At 43.8% G+C, this 19427-nt stretch overlaps 1 protein-coding gene across 13 annotated transcripts in view; it reads right to left on the bottom strand.

The window, feature by feature from the left end:
- Window positions 1-2087: 2087 nt before the first annotated feature.
- The window catches only part of Apc (APC regulator of WNT signaling pathway), a 100700-nt gene continuing 83360 nt past the window's right edge, over window positions 2088-19427 (bottom strand). For all 13 annotated transcript variants that reach the window (XM_036205107.1, XM_036205102.1, XM_036205106.1 and 10 more), the window contains 4 exons: window positions 18803-18880; window positions 18050-18166; window positions 13849-14063; window positions 2088-12259 (listed from right to left, as the gene is read on the bottom strand). In XM_036205107.1, coding sequence (XP_036061000.1) covers window positions 5689-12259; window positions 13849-14063; window positions 18050-18166; window positions 18803-18880 — 6981 coding nt within the window. In that variant the 3' untranslated portion in view covers window positions 2088-5688. The remainder of the gene's footprint in view (window positions 12260-13848; window positions 14064-18049; window positions 18167-18802; window positions 18881-19427) is intronic.

Here is a 19427-nt window from a genome sequence, read left to right as displayed (position 1 = left end):
TGTGGTCATGGTTCTCTTCACAGCAATAGAAACCCTAACTAAGACAGAAGTATTTGGATTGAGATTCACAATTATTTACCCATTTATTCACTCTTAAGAGCTCTGGTTATTCCAACTGTTACCTTTCTATTTCTTTTAACTGATGCTGTGATGTGGCTGTGTCATGGTCTCTGGTTTCCCAGTGCTTTTTAAATGCCCCCAGGAGATTCAGACAATCCCTGTCTTACAAATCTAGCCTCCTTCATCGAGACATCTTAAGTGTGTAACCTTCATCTGCCATTCACTCTCACTGAAGCAAGACTTCAGTGGGGAGCAAGCAGTGTGAAATGAGTGCCACACCCCATTTTATGCTGGTGTCAGGAGCCCAGTGTTCAGGAGAAGCAGCCAGGTCCTCATTGTAGTACGTCTGTTCTGGAGACAGTTTCTATCATAGTTCTCAAGACTTCTGTTTCTAGCCCTCCGGTTCTGTGAGCTGTCTGATATTCTAGACATACACCTTGTATGCCGAATCATTTTATGTTAGTTTGACCCAAGCTAAAGTCATCTGAGAGGAGGGAGCCTCAACTGAGAAAATGCGTCAAGACTGGGCTGTAGGCAAGCCTGTAGGGCATTTTCTTAATTAATGATTGATGAGGGAGGGCCCAGACCATCCCTGGGCTGGTGGTCCTGGCTTCTGTAAGACATAAGGCTGAGCAGGAAATAAACAGCACCCCTCCAAAGCTTCTGCATCAGCTCCTACCTTCAGATTCCTGCCCTGCTTGAATTCCTGCCCTCACTGCTGTTTTTAAACCCTTTCCTCCTTATGCTGTTTTTTTTTTTTTTTTTTTTTTGGTTTTTCGAGACAGGGTTTTTCTGTGCTCTGTGTAGCTTTGGAGCCTGTCCTAGAACTCAAAGAGATCTGCCTGCCTCAGCCTCCTGAGTGTTGGGATTAAAGGCGTGCGCCACCACCGCCTGGCCCAAGTGCTTTTGATCATGGTGTTTCATCACAGCAATAGTCACCCTAAGTAAAGACAGCTTGTCATTTAGAGGAGTTAGGAAAAACTTCAAAGAATCTCAAATGATAAAAGTACTTGAGACAAATGGAAAGTGTTATTTTCTTCCCAGGGCTGCAAATACTGCTTCACTCTCCGTGGTAATCTTATCATTCAGTATTGTGGAAATGTGACATCATTCCGTTTCTTCTTCCCTCTAGTTTTGAAATTAAGAATTCAGGCTGGGGCCGGGCAGTGGTGGCACATGCCTTTAATCCCAGCACTCGGAGGCAGAGGCAGGCGGATCTCTGAGTTCAAGGCCAGCCTGGGCTACAGAGCCAGTTCCAGGACAGTTCAGGCTGGAGTGTGGAGCCCCGGGAGAAGTACTACCTGTCTTGCACACTTGATTCTCCACCACCAGCAAAACCCAGCTATGATGTGTTTGGATGTGGCTTTGTTGGCTTCCAGTTATCTCAGGAATGGGGGTTGGTTCACAAATGCCAAGTCAGGAAAAGAGAAGCAGGGTACCTAGCAGCCAGTGTTGTCTCCTAATTGCTCTTTCCTCAATCTGTTCCCTTCTTCTTCCCTGGCTTCTGACACTGCCCTGAGCCAGTCACAGCGGTCAGCATTTAGTCTGCAGACACTCCGTTACAGCTCTCACAGCCCAAACCTGTGTGTGTGGTGTGTATGCACATGGGTGGTCAGGCCTCTGCACACATGGAGGTCAGAGTCCCACTCTAGCACTCTGCATTAATCCCATGAGACAGGGTCTCTCACTGAACCTGGAGGTAGGCTGGGAGCCAGCATGTATCCCAGGTTGGCCTCCACCCCACAACTAAAGATGTCCTTGAACCTTGACCCTCTTACTTCCACCCCTCCCCCAAATGCTAGAAGTGTGTGTTATCACACCAGAGAATGTGACTTTTATCTGAAACTGACTAGTCTAGTCAATTTAGTTTTTATCTAAGGTCTTCAGGTACAACCAGGATCAGGGGAAAAACTTGAGTCCACAGTCCAATGGCTCATCAGTAGGATAGTGTTTAGGGCCCAAACGAATGTGTAACTGGGCAGGTAATGCTGGCGTTTCTTTCAACAGATGTCTCTTACTAGTGTTGCTTATATTCAACGGCAACCTTTACTAGTATACATTAAGTATTTTTAATTAAAAATAACAATCAGGTAACTTCAAGAAAACAAGTGAACAGAAATATAGAGAAAAATTATCCTGAATATCAGAGGAAAGAGTATATTTAGCACCAAGAACAGTATTACACATACAGAACACACAGTTTGAAAGATGCATCCATGACCTAACAGAAAGCAGAACGTGTTTTTATAGATCAGAGTTAGGAGAACAGCAGGAAAATGACCTGGGTTTACAGAAGTGACAGTTCAGATTTTCACATTATAAAGTAGTATTCTAACATGTGAGGGAAACAGGCTTACTAGAAAGTGAGAAAGAACACACACTATTTCAGCTCCTTGACTCTTGAAAAGTTGTTTGGTAGATTTAATTATCTGACCATGCAAACCCGTCTTCAGCTATAGTTTAATCATTGCATTTCTGGGACTCTATTCTTTTCTCAGCTGCAAAGAAACCCTGGCAACTATCTCCTGTTTTCAGCAACAAACTCATTTTTCAATCAACTGTGGTAAGATGATCCATTCTACAAAATAAAGAAAATTCTGACCGTACTCAACAGTGCTGGTTGGTACCCACAGGGCCCATCTTTTATTTCATTATTTACTTTATTAGTGCCCTGGTAACCTGTGAAGTTTATTATCAATGAATCACTTTTACTGTGCACTGACACACCAATTATTTTCCTTTCACCTACAACCCATCTTCCCTCATCTCAAATTTCCCTTTTCATAGTCTCTTACTGCACATCCAAGTCACATATTGTTAAGGCTCATTTTTCAGGCGCTGATTCAAAGGGGACACGAGCTGATCCTCAGATGCAGTGGGTGTTCGTTAGTGTGGCGAGTTTACTCCTTACTGTGAGCTGACTCAGGCTATGAAATTGGACAATTCAGTATTCAAGTCTTTCATGCCAAGGAGAGTTAACTCGGCAGATTAAAAGTCCAGCTGTTTAGGCGTTAAGAGCTGTGCTGTGGCTACTGAAGGGCAGTAATTCTCCAAGTATGGTCCCCATACCGTAAGCCCACTATCACCCTAAACTCATTAGAGATGCAAATTCTCAATAGCCCTCTCCAGATCAACTCTATCAAACTGGGGTATGTGGCTCGGCTGTGATTTAACAAGTATTTTTGGTGATCCAAACACGCCTGTCTGAAAACTGCTACCTTACGTTTTCTTTGCTGTGGTCCAAAGCTAAATAGGCTCCTGCTCTCTCACTAGCATCCTAACTAGTAACCAATCCTCAACACTGGGCTTAGTGTGCCGTCACAGAAGCAAAAGTGGGAGCACTTGGCTTCTACCAGTTAAGACATCATCACCCAGTGAACTTCTCAGAGCAGAACTGAGGCAGACCTCTTTAACCACTTCATCCTCAAGCAACAACAGACCCTCACCAGTAGGGCTGCCATGGGATTTGAGTCTCCAACCGGTGGAGTGAACTCTTTACTTCCAACATGGATTTTTAAAGACATGTACTAAAAAGCAATTTATTCTAACTAATACTTCATCTCTTTCCACACAACTACTTGAAGTAGCTTATAAAAACAGGCGTGCAGCAATTCTAATGGAAAACTAGGAATGAAGGAAAGACAGGTCTGACCTATATTCTCATCTTTCATTGCTTATGGCAGCCTCAGAGAACATGATGGAATATTGTTTAAACAAAAACAAAACAAACTTCAGATAAAGCCTGACAAAAATTAAAACTCTTGGCTAGTGAAATGTATCCGTGTATTCTCATTCATGACGGACTCTCTCTGCCATATGGGAAGTGGGCACTTAAAACATCCCATCACTGTACCCATTAAAAATAGAGTTGTCCTTAGAGGGTAGAAATTAAGGAAATCTTTTGACTTTCAATTTATTATGGCACATGTGTGGAGGTTAGAGGGTGGCTTCCACTCTTACTTGGCTTCTGGGGACAGGCTTCAGGTTACCGAGCTTTACCTGCTGCGCCATCTTGTTAACCCTAGCTATCCCTTTGAAGAGCTTATGAAATTGTGTGCACACACACGCACATGTGGCATAGCAGGTGTGTGGCAGTCAGAATAACTTCGGAGAGTTGGTTCTTTTCTTTGACCTTGTGGGTCCTGTGAACTGAACTGGGTCTTCAGGCTTGGTGGCAATCACCCTTAGCCACTGAGCCATCTCACTGGCCCTCTTTTGAATATCTTTCTTCAAAAATTATCGTAACAGCATTAAATTTATCTTTTTGACATTTCGTTGACTTTTTTGAGTACGAGAAAATACTGATTATACCTGGCAGAAAAAACCTGCTTTAACATATAGGGTGATGATAGGCATGCATTTCAGACCCAGTGTCCACATGGAGAGAGGACAGGGTAAGATGACAGGCATGGGGAAGCCGGACAGACACAACTGGTACCTGTCAAAAATCAATGTTTCAAGTAGGAATCTTATTAAGGAAAAGGAGATAGTCTATGTGGGCCTATATGTCCAGTGCCTAGTCTTGTGCTATTATAGACATTTATTTTAATCAAACTCTAAAGGAGTAAAAAAAAAAAAAAAAAAGTGGAGAAATACCAAACATTGAGAGGTGCTAATTACATAAAAATAAATTCTAGGAATGGTTAAGTGCCAACAATCTTCTTCAACTGTCTTTATTACAGCAAGAGGAGATTTTACTCTTAATGCATAGAATCTGAAGAAAAAAATTTACATTTAGCTTTTAAAAGAGGCCCTTTTGACAATTAATACAAATGTGAAATAAGACCCTCCAAACAAATACCAATTTCAGTAATAGTTTACATACAGCAATAATTTATTCTGAAATGTTCATTTAGTTTGAGACACAATTCATGTCTCATTAATAAAAGAGCAGCCATCTCACCTCAAATACCAGAATATACAACAGTTACAGCATAGCAAAACTTCTACCTACTTTCGATAAAATCTAGTCCAGTTAAAATAGTTCCGTTCATGTTTTACAGTTACACAGATCTGAGCACAAAATAGTGTGAATCGTTACACTGTAGCTATCCTATGCACACCATGTGACCACAGAATCATTAATCATTACTTCTGAAATGGAACCATCAGTTTCATTCATGCACTAAAGCAAAGCAGGCTGGGTAAACATATTCATTGGGAACCATATTACTGTGAATTTCACAGCCACATGATTAATTATGACATTAGATGGATTCACAAGGGCTATTTTTTGCATAAATACCAATTTCTCCCTGATGTAAGTTTATTTTATAATCTAGAAATGATTGATACAGCAATATATCATATAGTTTCTATCTGTAGTGTTAAGCGATAATTAAAGGACATGGAATGGATGCTACTTAAATACATGTAAAACATACTGTACAAATATACTTGGCTTGACCGTTTTTTGTTTTCTTTTTCCTACCTAACAAGAGTGCCTTCCAAAATGACCAGTGAGAACAAAGTGGACTATCAAATATGATTTCCAGAACAAAACCCCTCTAACAAGAAGCAAACCTATTTACAGAACTTTTCCACCTTTAAAGTCTTCTTTGAAATAAAGTCTCTATACAGCAGTTGTGATAAACGCCAGCTTCTCCTCCGTTTGTCCTTCTTGAGCTTTTAGACGGACGTCACAAGGTAAGACCCAGAATGGCGCTTCGGACTCTGGGCCCCACTGGGTTCCGAGCCGTCGGTCTTGGAGTCTCGCTTCTTGGTGGTGCTGCTCACGGGTGTTGGGATTTGAGATGGCCGGGCTGAAGTGCCGTCCGCACTGCTCTTCCGAGGGCTTGGGTTGTAATTAAAAGGCGTCACTCTGGCAGCAACAGTCCCACTAGGTGAACTGTGTTTGCTGGAGCTACTTGCACTGAACGGGGTGCGCTCCACTACACAAGTCTCACTGGTCTCCGCTGCAGGGACAGGGTTACTCTGCCCGGGCTTCGTCTCAGCTCCTTTCTGTTCTGGGGCGTCTACCTGAACAAAGGAGTTCAGGCGGTTTTCCAGACCCCCAGCGTGCACAGGACTGCCACTGCCCACACTCTGTTTTCCCTGGGTATCTTTTGACTCTTTAATGCTTGGATTTCCCTTTTCTGAAAGACTATCAATCACGGGGGGAGTGTTACCCGTGGGAGATCTTCCAGACCTAGGGTTGTTAATGGGGCAGTCCTCAATTCTCACCCAAACGTCCTCTGTTTTAGAAACAGCAGGTGCCATCTGATAAATCAGAGTCTTTGATTCAGCACCATTGGCAGCACCTGAGGAAGTGGTCTGAGACGCCAGGTTTGTGGGAGAAATTTCACTCTCCTTTATTTTCCTCCACGTTCCCTTTGTGGGGACCTGGTTTTCTTTCATCTGTCTGGGTCCTGGCATGGGGCTTACATGCTTTTCATCCTCACTTTTGGCTTTTTCACTGGACTCGGAGGAGGCGGAAAGAATGGAGGAGGAGCTTCCGGTTCTCCTCCAGGTGCTCACTCGGGGCAGGGACGAGGAGTGTTTGCTGTGCTCCCGCTTCCAGGTCCCCGCCCGGTTGACGGGCAGTCTGGAAGGGCTTTCCGAGTGGGAGCGGGCGATGTCGTGCTTCTTTGCTGCTCTCCCGTCATTATACTCGATGGTGGGGCTGAGGTTAGGTGGGAGCTTTCGCCATCCACCGGCCTGAACGGACGGATGTGTGGCCAGAGACATGTCAGGAAGAGAAGGACTTAAGACTGGGGTCGGTGCCTGGGACCTGGTGGGAGAATCTGGTCTAGAAGACGGAGAGAGGCATTCAAATGAGGCAGATTCCTCCAGTTTCCTCCTTAGGGTCGGGCTTGGGGCTTCTTTGATGAAAGTAGACTGGCGTACTAATGCAGGTCTTTCTGATCTATCTGATTCACTTCCACTTGACTTAGTTGAAGACATTCTAGAAAGTTCTACCTTTTTATTAGCTCCATTGCCGTTACTCATCTGATTCAGTCCTTTAGATGCGGACTCGCTTCTTGGGATACTACTGGTATTCTTGGATAAGCCTGTTTGTTTGGTAAGGTTTTGCTGGCTCATCTGCCTGCCCGGGGATGTGTAGGGCATTTTCCCAGAACCCGAGGACTTAGTTGAAGCAGTGCTTGGAGATGATGTTCTGGGTAGCTGGGATAGTTTGTTAGGAGGGCTTATTCCATTTCTACCAGGGGAGATGGAGTTTCGCCCTGGAGACTGCATTGGCCTACTTAATGGTTGCTGTGTAGGTCTTGAGGGAGTGGAGTCTCTAGACCCTGATCTAGAAGGCCCCTTATTTGACCCACTAATTTGGGAAGTTTGTCTGGTAATGGGGCTCAGCTCTGATTTCACTGATGGCTTGTTTCCTCTAGGGGAAGTGGTGGCTGCTGGGGCCTCACTGGGGCTTTTGGAGGCTGGAGTCTTGAGGGGTGGGCCTTTTTTAGAAACAGGACTTGTACTGGAGGAGCTGTTCCGAACCCCTGGGATGTGAATCATGGTCCTGCCTCTTGAGATTGAAGGCATGTTTGTCTGCAGGGGCTGTTTCATTTGGCTGGAAATTTCTGAATTAGAGCGAATCTTTCCAGTAATCAAACTTTTATAGACCTTTTTCCCACCTTTGATTCCTTTATTTTCAGATTCTATCTTTTTTGCTTCTAATGTGCTTTTCTCCCCAGGCTTGAGAATTCTTGGGCCTTTATTACTTGTGAAGGGTTTTTCCTCTTGATCAGGTGTAAGATGAAAAGGTGATCCCAGGGAAATGCCTGATTTCAGTGACAGAATGGAATCTGAATCAGATGAAGCCTGTCTAGATAAACATGCAGCAGCAGCAGCAGCTTGGTGCAAACTACTTACTATGGAGTTTGCACCTTCTTGAATAGCTTTCCAGTCAAAATTTTCTGAATCAGGAGATAAACCATGTTCTGAATCTGGCCTCTGGCTATCTTTCAAGTCAAGTGACAGATCTTCAGCTAGAATGCCACCCATATTTCTGGGACTCTGCTTTTCACTATCACCCTTGAGTCTTGAGGGCCTTTTCTTTTTTGGCATTGCAGAACTTATACACTCCTGCAACAGGTCATCTTCAGAATCAATGCTGAGAGAACTGAGAGAGCTGTTTCTTGAGAAACAGACAGGGGTGTCTTCAACATGAAATGACTTGGGCGCATACCCAGATGCCTGAGGCTTACTTGGTTCTTCTTGTGAATTAGTAGGTTCAGCTTCTTTAATTGGCTCATTTTCTTTGTTATTGTTGTTTTCTTGGTCGATGTCACTGAGGGAACTCAGAGAGGAATTTCGAGAAAAGCAAACTGGAGTATTTTCAATAGCAAAATTCTGCAGTTTCTCATCTGTGGCTGCCCCCCTGTCTGGCAAGTCTTTGGAAGACTGGGGGAAGGTGGGTTGTTTCTGAAGCACTGGTTTAGACTGTCCCCGATTTATCGGGTGTTTTGCACTAGCTTGTGACTTACCAGCTGACTGCTGACTTGAGGTTGGTTCTGTGTGGCAGGTAACTTTGGCTTCTGAATCCTTATTTTCTTTCCCCTTTCTTAACTCGGCCTTTTCCCGGGAAAGGTCAACATCGTCATCATCAAAATCTAGAGAACTCAAAGAATCATTTCGTGAGAAACAGTATGGAGTTCCTTCAATAGGGGTGTAGTGATGGGGGGAATCGAAGGTAAAGCTTCCTCGGACTCGGTCTTCATTGTTTGGTACCTTATCATTGAAGTCCTTGGGGTTGTTTTTCAAGTTCTGTTTCTTTGAGTCTTTGTTGTCTGAGAAAGTACCTTCAACATTCACGTTACCTTTGGGGTCTGTACTCATCCTCACACGTGTTCTGTATTCAGTATTTTGTGGCATGGGTTTTACTGGTGAAGTAGGCTTCTTTTTCGTAGTGTCTATTTGATTTTTGTTAGTTCCAGACGAAGTCACTGATGCTTGTTGGACCTGGTCCATTATCTTCTTCACCCGGAAAGGCTTGTGGCTCTTTCCCTTGGGCATAGCAGAGTTGATGCATTCTGCAAGAATGTCCCCCTCCTCCGCTTTGCCGTCGTCCAGGTCTGGCGTAACTAGAGAGGAGATTTTCCCCCTCTGGGCTTCGTCTGTACTTCTGCCCTCTGTAGGAATGGTATCTCGCTTTTCAAATTCGCCTGACTGTGGTCCTGCTCTAACCCCGTCTCCAGCAGCCAACTCATTTGGAGGAGATTCTATGGTGAGGTCACTTAGAGATGTCGCTGTGGAAAAGTTGATAGGTGTCCCTTCTACACAGTACACGCGGGGCATATCATCTCCTGGTGTGAAGCTAACATGCTTTTGTGCCTGCAGCCTGTTCTGTGACGGCAGAAGTCTGTACACAGGCAGCTGGCTAGGTTTCCTTGCCACAGGGGGAGGTAATTTTGAAGTGGTCTGGGCTAGCTTTTTGGCTTTGCGTGATGACTTGGTTGGCATGGCTGAAATGATACATTCTTCTAATATTTCAATATCATCATCATCTGAATCATCTAGTAAGTCTTTTTCAGAATCAGGTTTCTCTACCTCTTTGTGCTGGTTTTCGTGTGAGCCTTCAGGCTGCTCTGGTTCAGTCTCATTTCCATTGTCATTCTCCTGAACTGGGGGCATTATTCTTAACCCCACATCTTTCTGTATAAACGGCTCATCGAGGCTCAGAGCGCTCAGGCTAGATGAACAAGAAAAGCCATCTGGAGTACTTTCTGTGGCGAAGTGCAGTAGGGTGTCGGCGTCTGGAAGGACCTGGACCCTCTGGACTGCAGCGTTGACAGGAGTCTGCTTCGGGACGCTCTCTCTCTTCTCAGCAGCGGGCGCCTTGGCTTTTGGTGCCTCTCTCTTGGTCTGGACCGTCTGTGGAGGCGGCGGAGGGGTTTTGCTTCTGCTTGGTGGCATGGTCTGCCCAGGGCTATCTGGAAGGTCACTGGGGCTTATGATGCCGCTCACCATCCCGCTGCACGGCTCACTCTGGACAGAGCTAGCGATGGAGCGACTGTCAAAACTGTCCAGGGAGCTGACGGAAGTACACCTGCTGAACACCAGCGGTGTCTCCTGGACATAGTGTTCTGGGGGACTTTTGGGTGTCTGAGCACCACTTTTGGAGGGAGACTTGGCCCCTGAAGAAAATTCAACAGCCTTATGCCGGGTTGATTCTGAAGGTAAGCCAGAAGCCTGGAGTCTGCTGGGTTGGGTTCGAGCACTCTGAGACCCAGCTGGAACTTCACTTGCAGGCTCTTCAGCTGACCGAGTCCCATCACTCTCTTTGATCTCTGCTATCTGCAGAGTATTAGCAGAATCTGCCTCCTGTGTTGTCTGATCACATCCTATGTCATCTTCAGCCGATGACAGAGACGATAATGAACTACACCTGGAGAAACATATGGGGGTGTCTTCTACACAGTAAGTCTGGATTGTTTCTTGGTTGATGGAGGGGACTTTGCAAGTGGTCCCTTTCTGAGTCTGACCATTTCTTTGTGCTGAACTTGGATGCAGCTGATTCTGCCTTTTGGCATTCGATGAAGGCGTGGGTGTATTCTCGCTGCTTGCAGAGAGGTGTTCAGTTTTAGTGCTTTGTGCGGATGAAGTCTTGGAGAATGGAAACGATGGCTTCTGTGAGGAAGAAATGTCGGGGGCATATTTTAAACTATAATCAATAGGCTGGTCCACATGATGCTTCTCTTCGTTGTATTTGATACTGTAGTCTGTTGGTCTCTCCTCTTCTTCATGTTGCTCTTCCTCAGAGTAGCGTTCGCTGTAGTTAGTAGGCTTGTCATCTTCATAGTCATCTTCCTGACACAGAGACTGGTTTACACTCTGATTAGCTGCATGACTAGAACCCATTCGACTGGTGTCTGAACCACTGGTTCCCCTGGACCTATACGGAGAAACACACTCCTGTTGTCCAAAATGTGGCTGGAACTTGAGGTGTTTGTCGTCAGTGTTCTCAGAGTAGACAGGGAAACTGGCATTCTGGCTCCTTGATGGTCTTTGCTCATTTTGCTTTATTTCATCTTCTATGACATGCTTCGGCCTTGCCCATCTTTCATTCTGTGAGGGACTCTGCCTTCCGGAGTTCAACTGCTCATCTGAGTATTTAAGACTGTAGTTTATTGGTGTATCCAGTTCTCCATCATTGTCATCCATGTGATTTGCACTATGTATCTTGTGGGCCAGGTCAGCTGGGTACTGACCATAACTGCAGAACTTACTTTCGTCATCTTCGGAGTAGGACTCCACCGAGGGCCTCACCTGCCCTCTTTTACCGTACCCGTCACTGCTGCTGACGCTATTTAAACTGTCACTGGACGATCTCTTATACTCCACTTTGGCATAAGGCATAGAGCATGCCCTATTAGAATTTCCCGATTTAGTGAAGTTGTATGTGTTTGGATGTGTATGGGGGGCCGAGCTTCTTCGCGCTGCACCCCTCTCCTCCGTCACACAGTGGAACTCTGTGGTAGAAGCAGGACTTCTGTCTTCCTGGGAGGCATGAATGGCCGACACTTCTTCCATAACTTTGACGATCTGGGCTGTACTGCCAGAGATCTGCAAGCCTCGTTTGGAAGAGGTTCCTGGATTTTCTGTTGCTGAATGGTAAGTGCTGAGGCCAATACCTCGTTCTCTCTCTAAACTTCTGTCTTTTTCAGAACGAGAACTGTCTAAACTCCCCCTGGATGAAGAAGAGCTGGGCAATACTGTCGTGTTTAGATATGGTGAAAGAACAGTCATGTTTCCAGCATTAAAACTGTCTGACCTATGCTCGTCATGTCGACTGGTGTCAAAAACACAGTCACCATAAAGATTTGGCTTGTGTCTCTGCTTATTACGATGAGATGCCTTGGGACTTAAATTGTCAATGTTGTCAAAGGTTTCTGATAAATGCTGAGCATCTAACTCTGCTTCCAGGGCCTTCTGTTTCCTGACATGAAGAGACGGCAGACTTGAACCAGGAGACATGATATTGGCGTCCTTGTACTTTGCAGGTCTGTTTGCCATGAGGTTCCTTAAAGCTGCGGCACTTCCCATGGCGATCATTTTGTGCTTTGAATGAATGAGGTTCTTGAGCATGCTCACCGCCCCCATGTCCCATAAAGCCTCCTGGTCTTTAGGGTTTCTTGCTGAGAGATTCCACAGCGTTCCACACGCATTACTGACGATTGTCAAGCTGTGAGACTTCAAGTGCTGCAGTAGAGTCTGTAGGCAACTGTTCTCTCTTAGGATTTGCCTGCATGACAACCAGAGAACACGAGACGAAGGGAGACGGGATGAGTGACAACAGATAAGGACAGCAAACAGTCTTCAACACGAAGATGGTGACTAAATACAGAGGCACCACGTGAGTGCATCAACCTCTCCTGGGTTCTCTGGCTCATTGAATGGTCACTGTTTCAAGGTATCCATTCATCTGTCACCCCAAAAGGAGTAAAAGTGAGCTTTAGGTTTCATTTATTCTGTGTCTTATTCTGATCCACTAGAAGAAAAAAGAACTGTTTTTGAACAGATGCATTTTCTCCATTCACACACTAATAGTTCTCTAACTGAAGAACTACAAACATATCATGAAATATTAAATTAAACAGGGGCTGTGGCAATTTAATATAGGTGACCACATTGAATACTGAGATATCTCGGAAGCAGAAGACAAGTGATTGACAGATCTTTCTGTAGTCAGGGAGCACGCTATGCTTCTAGACCAGCAAGGAGTCTCTGTCTCCGCGATAGCGCCATACCCTTGGCAAGTGCCCTTTGGCAGACTACTCATTATTTAAAAAAATAACACGAAGTATGTGTTTTAAAAATACAAAAAGCACATAAATATAAAGGCTAACAGTCAACATAATAAACTCTGGGTCTTGGAGAGACCTATATCCTTTTAAATATAAGGAAAACTATCATCTAGTGATAGGGTATTCTACTTTAGTGGACTTTAAAATTCTTTGTCCAGGGTATACAGTAAATATCAATACTGTCTTCTCCAGAGGGAGAAAAGAGAAGGTAAATATGAACACAATACAAAACCCAGTGTTTTATACAGTAATATATACTTAAAAAAAAAAAAAAAAAAGAAAAGAATGGGAAAAAAGCGAAGAGCCATGGTGGATATTCCTTAGTTCAGTATCAACTGAAGACTTACTGAACTGAAGTGTTCTCTGCACAGCACAAAGTGACGTAAAACTTCCAGTTTATGCATCAAAAACTTAGAAAGCTGTGAAAGATACCTATATTTTGTTGTCATAAAAGATACACATATGTTGAAAGATGAGAATATCAATCAAAATTGATATGCACTATGAAAATGTAACATTTACAGGAGAACGTGTGCCCTACTCTGAACTGACTTCTGAAGCCTCACAGCTCAGTAGCCTGGATAAACAGCTTATGATTAAGTAATCTAATGACTGAGGTTAGGACATTTCAGTGTCATCAGAAAAATGAATGTTGAGCCTTTATGCTTCCTAGGTCATACTCAGGAGCTTTTTCTTTGCTTAAAAATTAGTTTTATATTCCTTTATGTAATTTAAATAGGTAGGGAAAATTAAAAATATTTTGACTTTTATTCATTTTTTTCTACAGATAGGCTGTACCTCTCAACTACCATTTATTGATTTATTTGTAGGTTTGATAAGATACTTCAAACTTTCCTACAAAACCATGCAAATGAGTTATACTAGGAGCTGTAATTGCGCTGCAATAAGGACATTTTGTTAAAGCTTTCATAATGACAGAAAACATTTTACAATCAGGTCTTTCTAAAAAAATAATAGTAATAGTAATACTAATCCATTTAAAAGGAATCTAAACCTTGCTATGTACCTGTGGTCTTCATTTGTAGCTATCAAGCTGGACACATTTCGTAATATCCCACCTCCACTTTCAATAATGGCTAAAGGATTTGTCTGGCTTCGGTACGTGAGCGTGCCAACCAAAAATGCAAGTGCTCCGTCCACAGCGCAGATGTCAGCTTTATTCTCAGTGCAGTGAGCTGACAGGTTCCACAAGGCACTCAAGACACTTTTCAGGGTCGATTCCTATTAATGATGGAAACAGAGGATGTGTCATTTAGCTAGACTCCTTTTCTCTTTTTGTCTCCCTTCTGCACATTCCTCACTAGGAAGTCAGGAATTTTTCATTTACACTTTAATGCAATGTCAAATAAAATTTAGGTCAGTGCTGTTCCTATACAACACAGTATTAAACTAATGACCTTCATTCTAAGTGTTTAGATGTTAGACATATATCTTTAATGAACCAGAGTATAAAGCAGAATTGATATTCACTATCGTAAGATAATATTGTCAGGATAACAGAAACTCAGTTAAAACACCTTCATATGCTACACATGGATATAGAAGGATATTTAAGTACTAAATGGCAACACACTGCAGAGAAGGTTATATAATAGTCTATTTGTATTAAAAACAAGTATATGTATTCATGTGCTGTTGATTAAAAATTAATGTAACTTCTGAAAAGTACTAGAATATGTACAAATTCTTAAAATTCCTAAAGAAACAAAGTAACTATGAAAAGGCACAAGTCGCCGAATATAAAAAAAATTATAAATGCCACAGAAACACTCTGATACACAACTAATGATATCCGGTCATAATTTGTCACACTTCAAACGTGTTTCTTTCTGTGATACCATCCGGGAATCTTCACTAGAAGTGTATCTGTTCCTATCAGAACAAGCACTCCAGACAATACAGATGAGGTGCCGTACTCTAGAAGAGAACTGAATTTAATATAAACCCTCACGGAGGGACGGCACTGGAAGAAGAGAAGGCAGAAGGTGCGGAGAGAAAAGACTGGGGACAAAGCGAGATTCTCAACAGGGTCTTAACTGCTTTACTTGGAGTCTGAACCCTAGTGTCTTGTGCGGACATATGGAGCCTTACCTAAATGGCCAGCTCCATGGAACTCACTAGCCGGGTGTGGTGGCCCATGCCTGCGAATCCCAGCACTTGGGAGGCTAAGACAGGGGACTGTTTCCAAATCAAAGCCAGCCTCTCTACATGAGACCCAGCACCAAACCAACAAGAACAAGCAAAAGGACAACCACACCCCAACGCACCCACACAAACACACAAGGGAGGAGGTCCTGAGTTCAGTTCTAGTTACAGTGTGACAGTAAAAGTAAAGGCAGGATGATCAACAGGGAAAGTGCCAGAAACTTCCGAGTGAGCCACTGCAATGGACTCAACAGTGGGAGACAAAGGTACAAGAACACAGATGCTCCCGCGACTACAGGCCATGGGCCACCGGTCTGCACCACACAAGTTTTCCAGCTGAAATTATGGGAGGCACGGATGGTGACAGGCTGCGGTGGCGCAGAGGCGTACTGCCATGTGTAGACATGGGGCGGGATGAGAGAAGATGTGGAGAAGGGCTTGAGAAGGAGAAGAAGTGGGTAGAGAGCAGAAATAAGGAAAGGAGCTTCAGAACAGTGACTGATGGGAAAGGGAGAAAACCTAACTAGATAACCCGAAGTCGATTCTGAGACAAAGGAAAAGGTATCAGGAGGAAATCAGAGAGGCCTGGAGCAGTGACCCATTCAGGACTTGGGCTGTTTTACAGGGAAGGAAATACTCTAGTAATTACAAGCCATAGGGGATCATTCATTCATTCATTTATTCATTCATTTATTTAATTTTTGCTTTTTGTTTTTCGAGACAGGGTTTCTCTGTAGCTTTGGAGCCTCACAGAGCTCCACCTGCCTCTGCCTCCCGAGTGCTGGGATTACAGGTGTGTGTGGATTTTTGTAGACAGCTGGAACCCAGGTCTAAAGATAAAGACTATGGGGAGGAGCGACGGCTCTAAGGACAAGCACTAACTTCCCTTACTACTGTATTGAGCCGTTACTGAAGAAAATAAACTGTACATCTTTCACCTATTTCTATCACTTTGACGTAAATATAGACCCATGAGCCTCGCACTCCAATCAAGTACAAATCTTAGCATCTCCCAAGGTTCCTTCAAATGCCTCTCAACCTCTCTTCATTCCACCCCAGGCCCTGGACAGCTACTGCCTCCTCCTCAAGAAGCAAAGGTTAGCTAGTGCTCTCCCTCTGCGGACTTCTGTCTGGTGCTGCTGTCCGAGTTTCAGTAAGTACAAGCTAAAGAGAACTCCAGGAACAAAAGAAACCACACAGGTTGCAGATGACTGTCGAGCCCACTCAAATGGTAACAGGCTGGCAGGATAGTTCAACAAAAAAGCACATAAGCCTGATGACCTGAGTTCAATTCCTGGAGCCCACAGTGGAAAGAGAGAGTCAACTCCTGAGATTCTCTGACCTTCACATGTGTCCACATAGGCATGCACAAATGCACACACATACATGCATGCACACAAACAGAAACAAAGTTAACTGAAGAAGTCTTTTAAAATAATCTTGTTATTTTTCAATAATTTGCTTTGGACTGGGAGATGGTTCATCTGGTAAAATGCCTGCCACACAACCATGAGTACCTGAGTTTGATTCTCCCAAAACCCATGCAAAGCTGGGTGTGGCAGTGTGTCCTGGGAAGGTGAAGACCCATGCAAAGCTGGGTGTGGCAGTGTGTCCTGGGAAGGTGAAGACCCATGCAAAGCTGGGTGTGGCAGTGTGTCCTGGGAAGGTGAAAACAGGAAGATGTATAGCCAGTCCAGCTGACTAGATGAGCTCCAGGTTCACTGAGGAGAGGACTTCCAAAAACAGGGGCTGGAGAGATGGCTCAGCAGTTAGGAGCACTGGCTGCTCCTGCAGAGGCCCCTCTTTCTGGGCTCTGAGGGCACCAGGCACGCATGTGACACACACACACAGACATATATATAGGTAAAGCAGGCATGCCTGTAAAAGTAAGGAGGAGGACTACAGAAAAGGCTCAGCAGACAAGAGTGCCTGCTCAGCATGCACAAGACCCTGGGTTTGACCCTGGGACCATGTGAGACACGCCTGTAATCCTAGCACTCGGGAGGGGAGGCGTGAGGATCCCAAGTTCTAGGTCATCCTTGGCTGCACAGTGAGTTCCAGCCTGTGCTACATGAGACGTGGTCTTGAAAAGAAACAAACAAACAAACAAAAAACAGATGAAGGGGATTGAGGAAGATATCCTACACTTACCTGTAGTCTGCACACGCACTCATGAACACACACACACAGACACAAACACGCACATACCATTTCTCATTTTTTTAAGCCAGTACTCCACTATGGTGCCTGGGATGGTCTTGAACTCCTGGGCTTGAATAATCCTCCCACCATACCCTGCTGGGAGGGTATGTTTGTTTAACCAGTTCATTCTTTTAATAGCTGTGAAGAATTTCATTGTGTATATACTTCACGGCTTGCTAACCGTTTACCTAATGACAGTCATTCAGTTACTTCTGACTTTTGGTCATTACAAAATTATGAAGAACATTCATGTTTAAATCTGTGTGAGAACATTAGTTCTTGTTCCTGTGAGTAAATTCTTAAGAATGGAATGGCTGGGTAGTTTGGAAGGTATATGTTTAACCTAATTAAATGTTTAAGCCCGTCCAAATGTTTTCCTAAGTCTTATACAATTTCACATTCCCAACAACAGTACAGAATGCCTCCAGCTGGTCAACAACCTTGATGTGTGGTTAATTTTTTATCTCTAAGTCAGTATGGTATGTACTATAGCATCTCACTGTAGTTGAGTAACCAATGATATCCTGTACCCTTTTCAGCATTCTATTCATATCTTTCCTGAAGCATCAGTCCTGGTCACCTATTTAGCAGTTTCAAAGGTATCTTTATACAGAACCTATGGACATTTAAACATGGCTCTGTGTACATGTGTACGATGGGTGTGCAAGTGTTTGTGAGAGTTGTGTGAGTATAGGTGTGTGCATGCCACCACGTGCAAGTCAAGGTCAGCCTCTGGTGCTGGCTCTCGTCTCGTACCTTGCTTTAGACAGGGTCTCTTGGCTGGTGCACACCTAACCCAGCACTAGGGAGGCAGAGGCAGGCGGGCTGCCTATCACGGTACTGGACATTATAAAAGTTACCTTCTTAACTTCCAGAGCACATTCCATCAACGCTTTCACGCTTCCAACCTCTCGCAATGTCTTTTTGCTATTTACATCTGCTCGCCAAGACAAATTCCTCAAGACACTTGCAATAACCTGCAAATAACCAAGTTTAGAGTAATTTGCATATTACATGATTCATACTAGTGACCTTTTTGTTTTTAATGCTAGAGGTAAGAGTAGGTATCTATTACAAGTTAAATACATCTTATCTAATTGCTTGGCATTGTAAGTAAGTGTTCTGATTTTAAAGCTGGCTTTTTGAATATTTGTATATGTGTGAGATTCCCTGGGTATGACATTATGTTCCATGTGTATGAATCTTACATGTATGACGCAATGGTAACATTTTACAGTATTTTAATAACTTAGTGCACAGAACAGGTTCAGAACATGGGTTTTCCACAGCAGCATAGTTTTGGATTCTGGATTAGGAATGTTTCAGCTACATGATCAAAGTGTGGTATTTATATGTATTGAAAGGTGGTAAGTGAAACCCCCTGATTTGTATAATAAATATGATTGATTATAATAATAAAAATAGGAAATTTATGCCTAGAGTAAATTTCTCATACTTGTTACTAGGGTTCCAAGAGAAATTACTTCAGTATAATTATTTTATTTTACTTTAGTGTTAATGGAACCATACTTTAATATAAACTACTGAATACTGCGCTAAGCCAGCACATTGCCCGTTACCACCCAAGGAAAACCGGCAGTTCTGAGTGGTACCTGCTGTAAGTCCTCGCTGTCCGACTGCAGCTGGGCCACCAACGCTCTCATGCAGGCTTTCATAGAACACAGCGTAGCCTGCAACGGGAGACGCGGGGCGGGACGTCAGTGAGCCAGCCCGGGATGGCTGCTTTCTAGCTACTCAATTTCACCTGTTTTTTTTTTTTTAAATTTCAATAATAAATGTTATTTTACCTGTACAAGATTACCTAAATGAAAGACAGATGTCTCCTATTTCTGCTATCTGTTTCCTTTACCTAACTGGAAAAACCAAACAAAATCCCAAGAACGATAAGCAAAGGATAGAGCCTGGTTTTCTGTCTGATAGACTCAGTATGTACACTGTTTGTCAGGGTACTTCGCTCTCACTCCTGGGGACAGTGTTCTATCAATTACTATTTTCTATAGTGCTGGCAATCTGCCCTTTCTGGGTGAATGAACTACAATTTTTGCTACATCTGCAGTCTGAGGAGCAATGCTATTGATGCAGCTCTCTACAGTAGGTACAGTGTCCTCTTCAGGTGCACAGCTCTCCACAGTCAGTACAGTGTCCTCTTCAGGTGCACAGCTCTCCACAGTCAGTACAGTGTCCTCTTCAGGTGCACAGCTCTCCACAGTCAGTACA

Source organism: Onychomys torridus, chromosome 13 (genome assembly GCF_903995425.1).
Source record: "Onychomys torridus chromosome 13, mOncTor1.1, whole genome shotgun sequence".
NCBI classification, from domain to species: domain Eukaryota; kingdom Metazoa; phylum Chordata; class Mammalia; order Rodentia; family Cricetidae; genus Onychomys; species Onychomys torridus.
The sequence above is the reverse complement of the archived record's forward strand: the minus strand, read 5'-3'. Positions and strand labels throughout refer to the sequence as shown.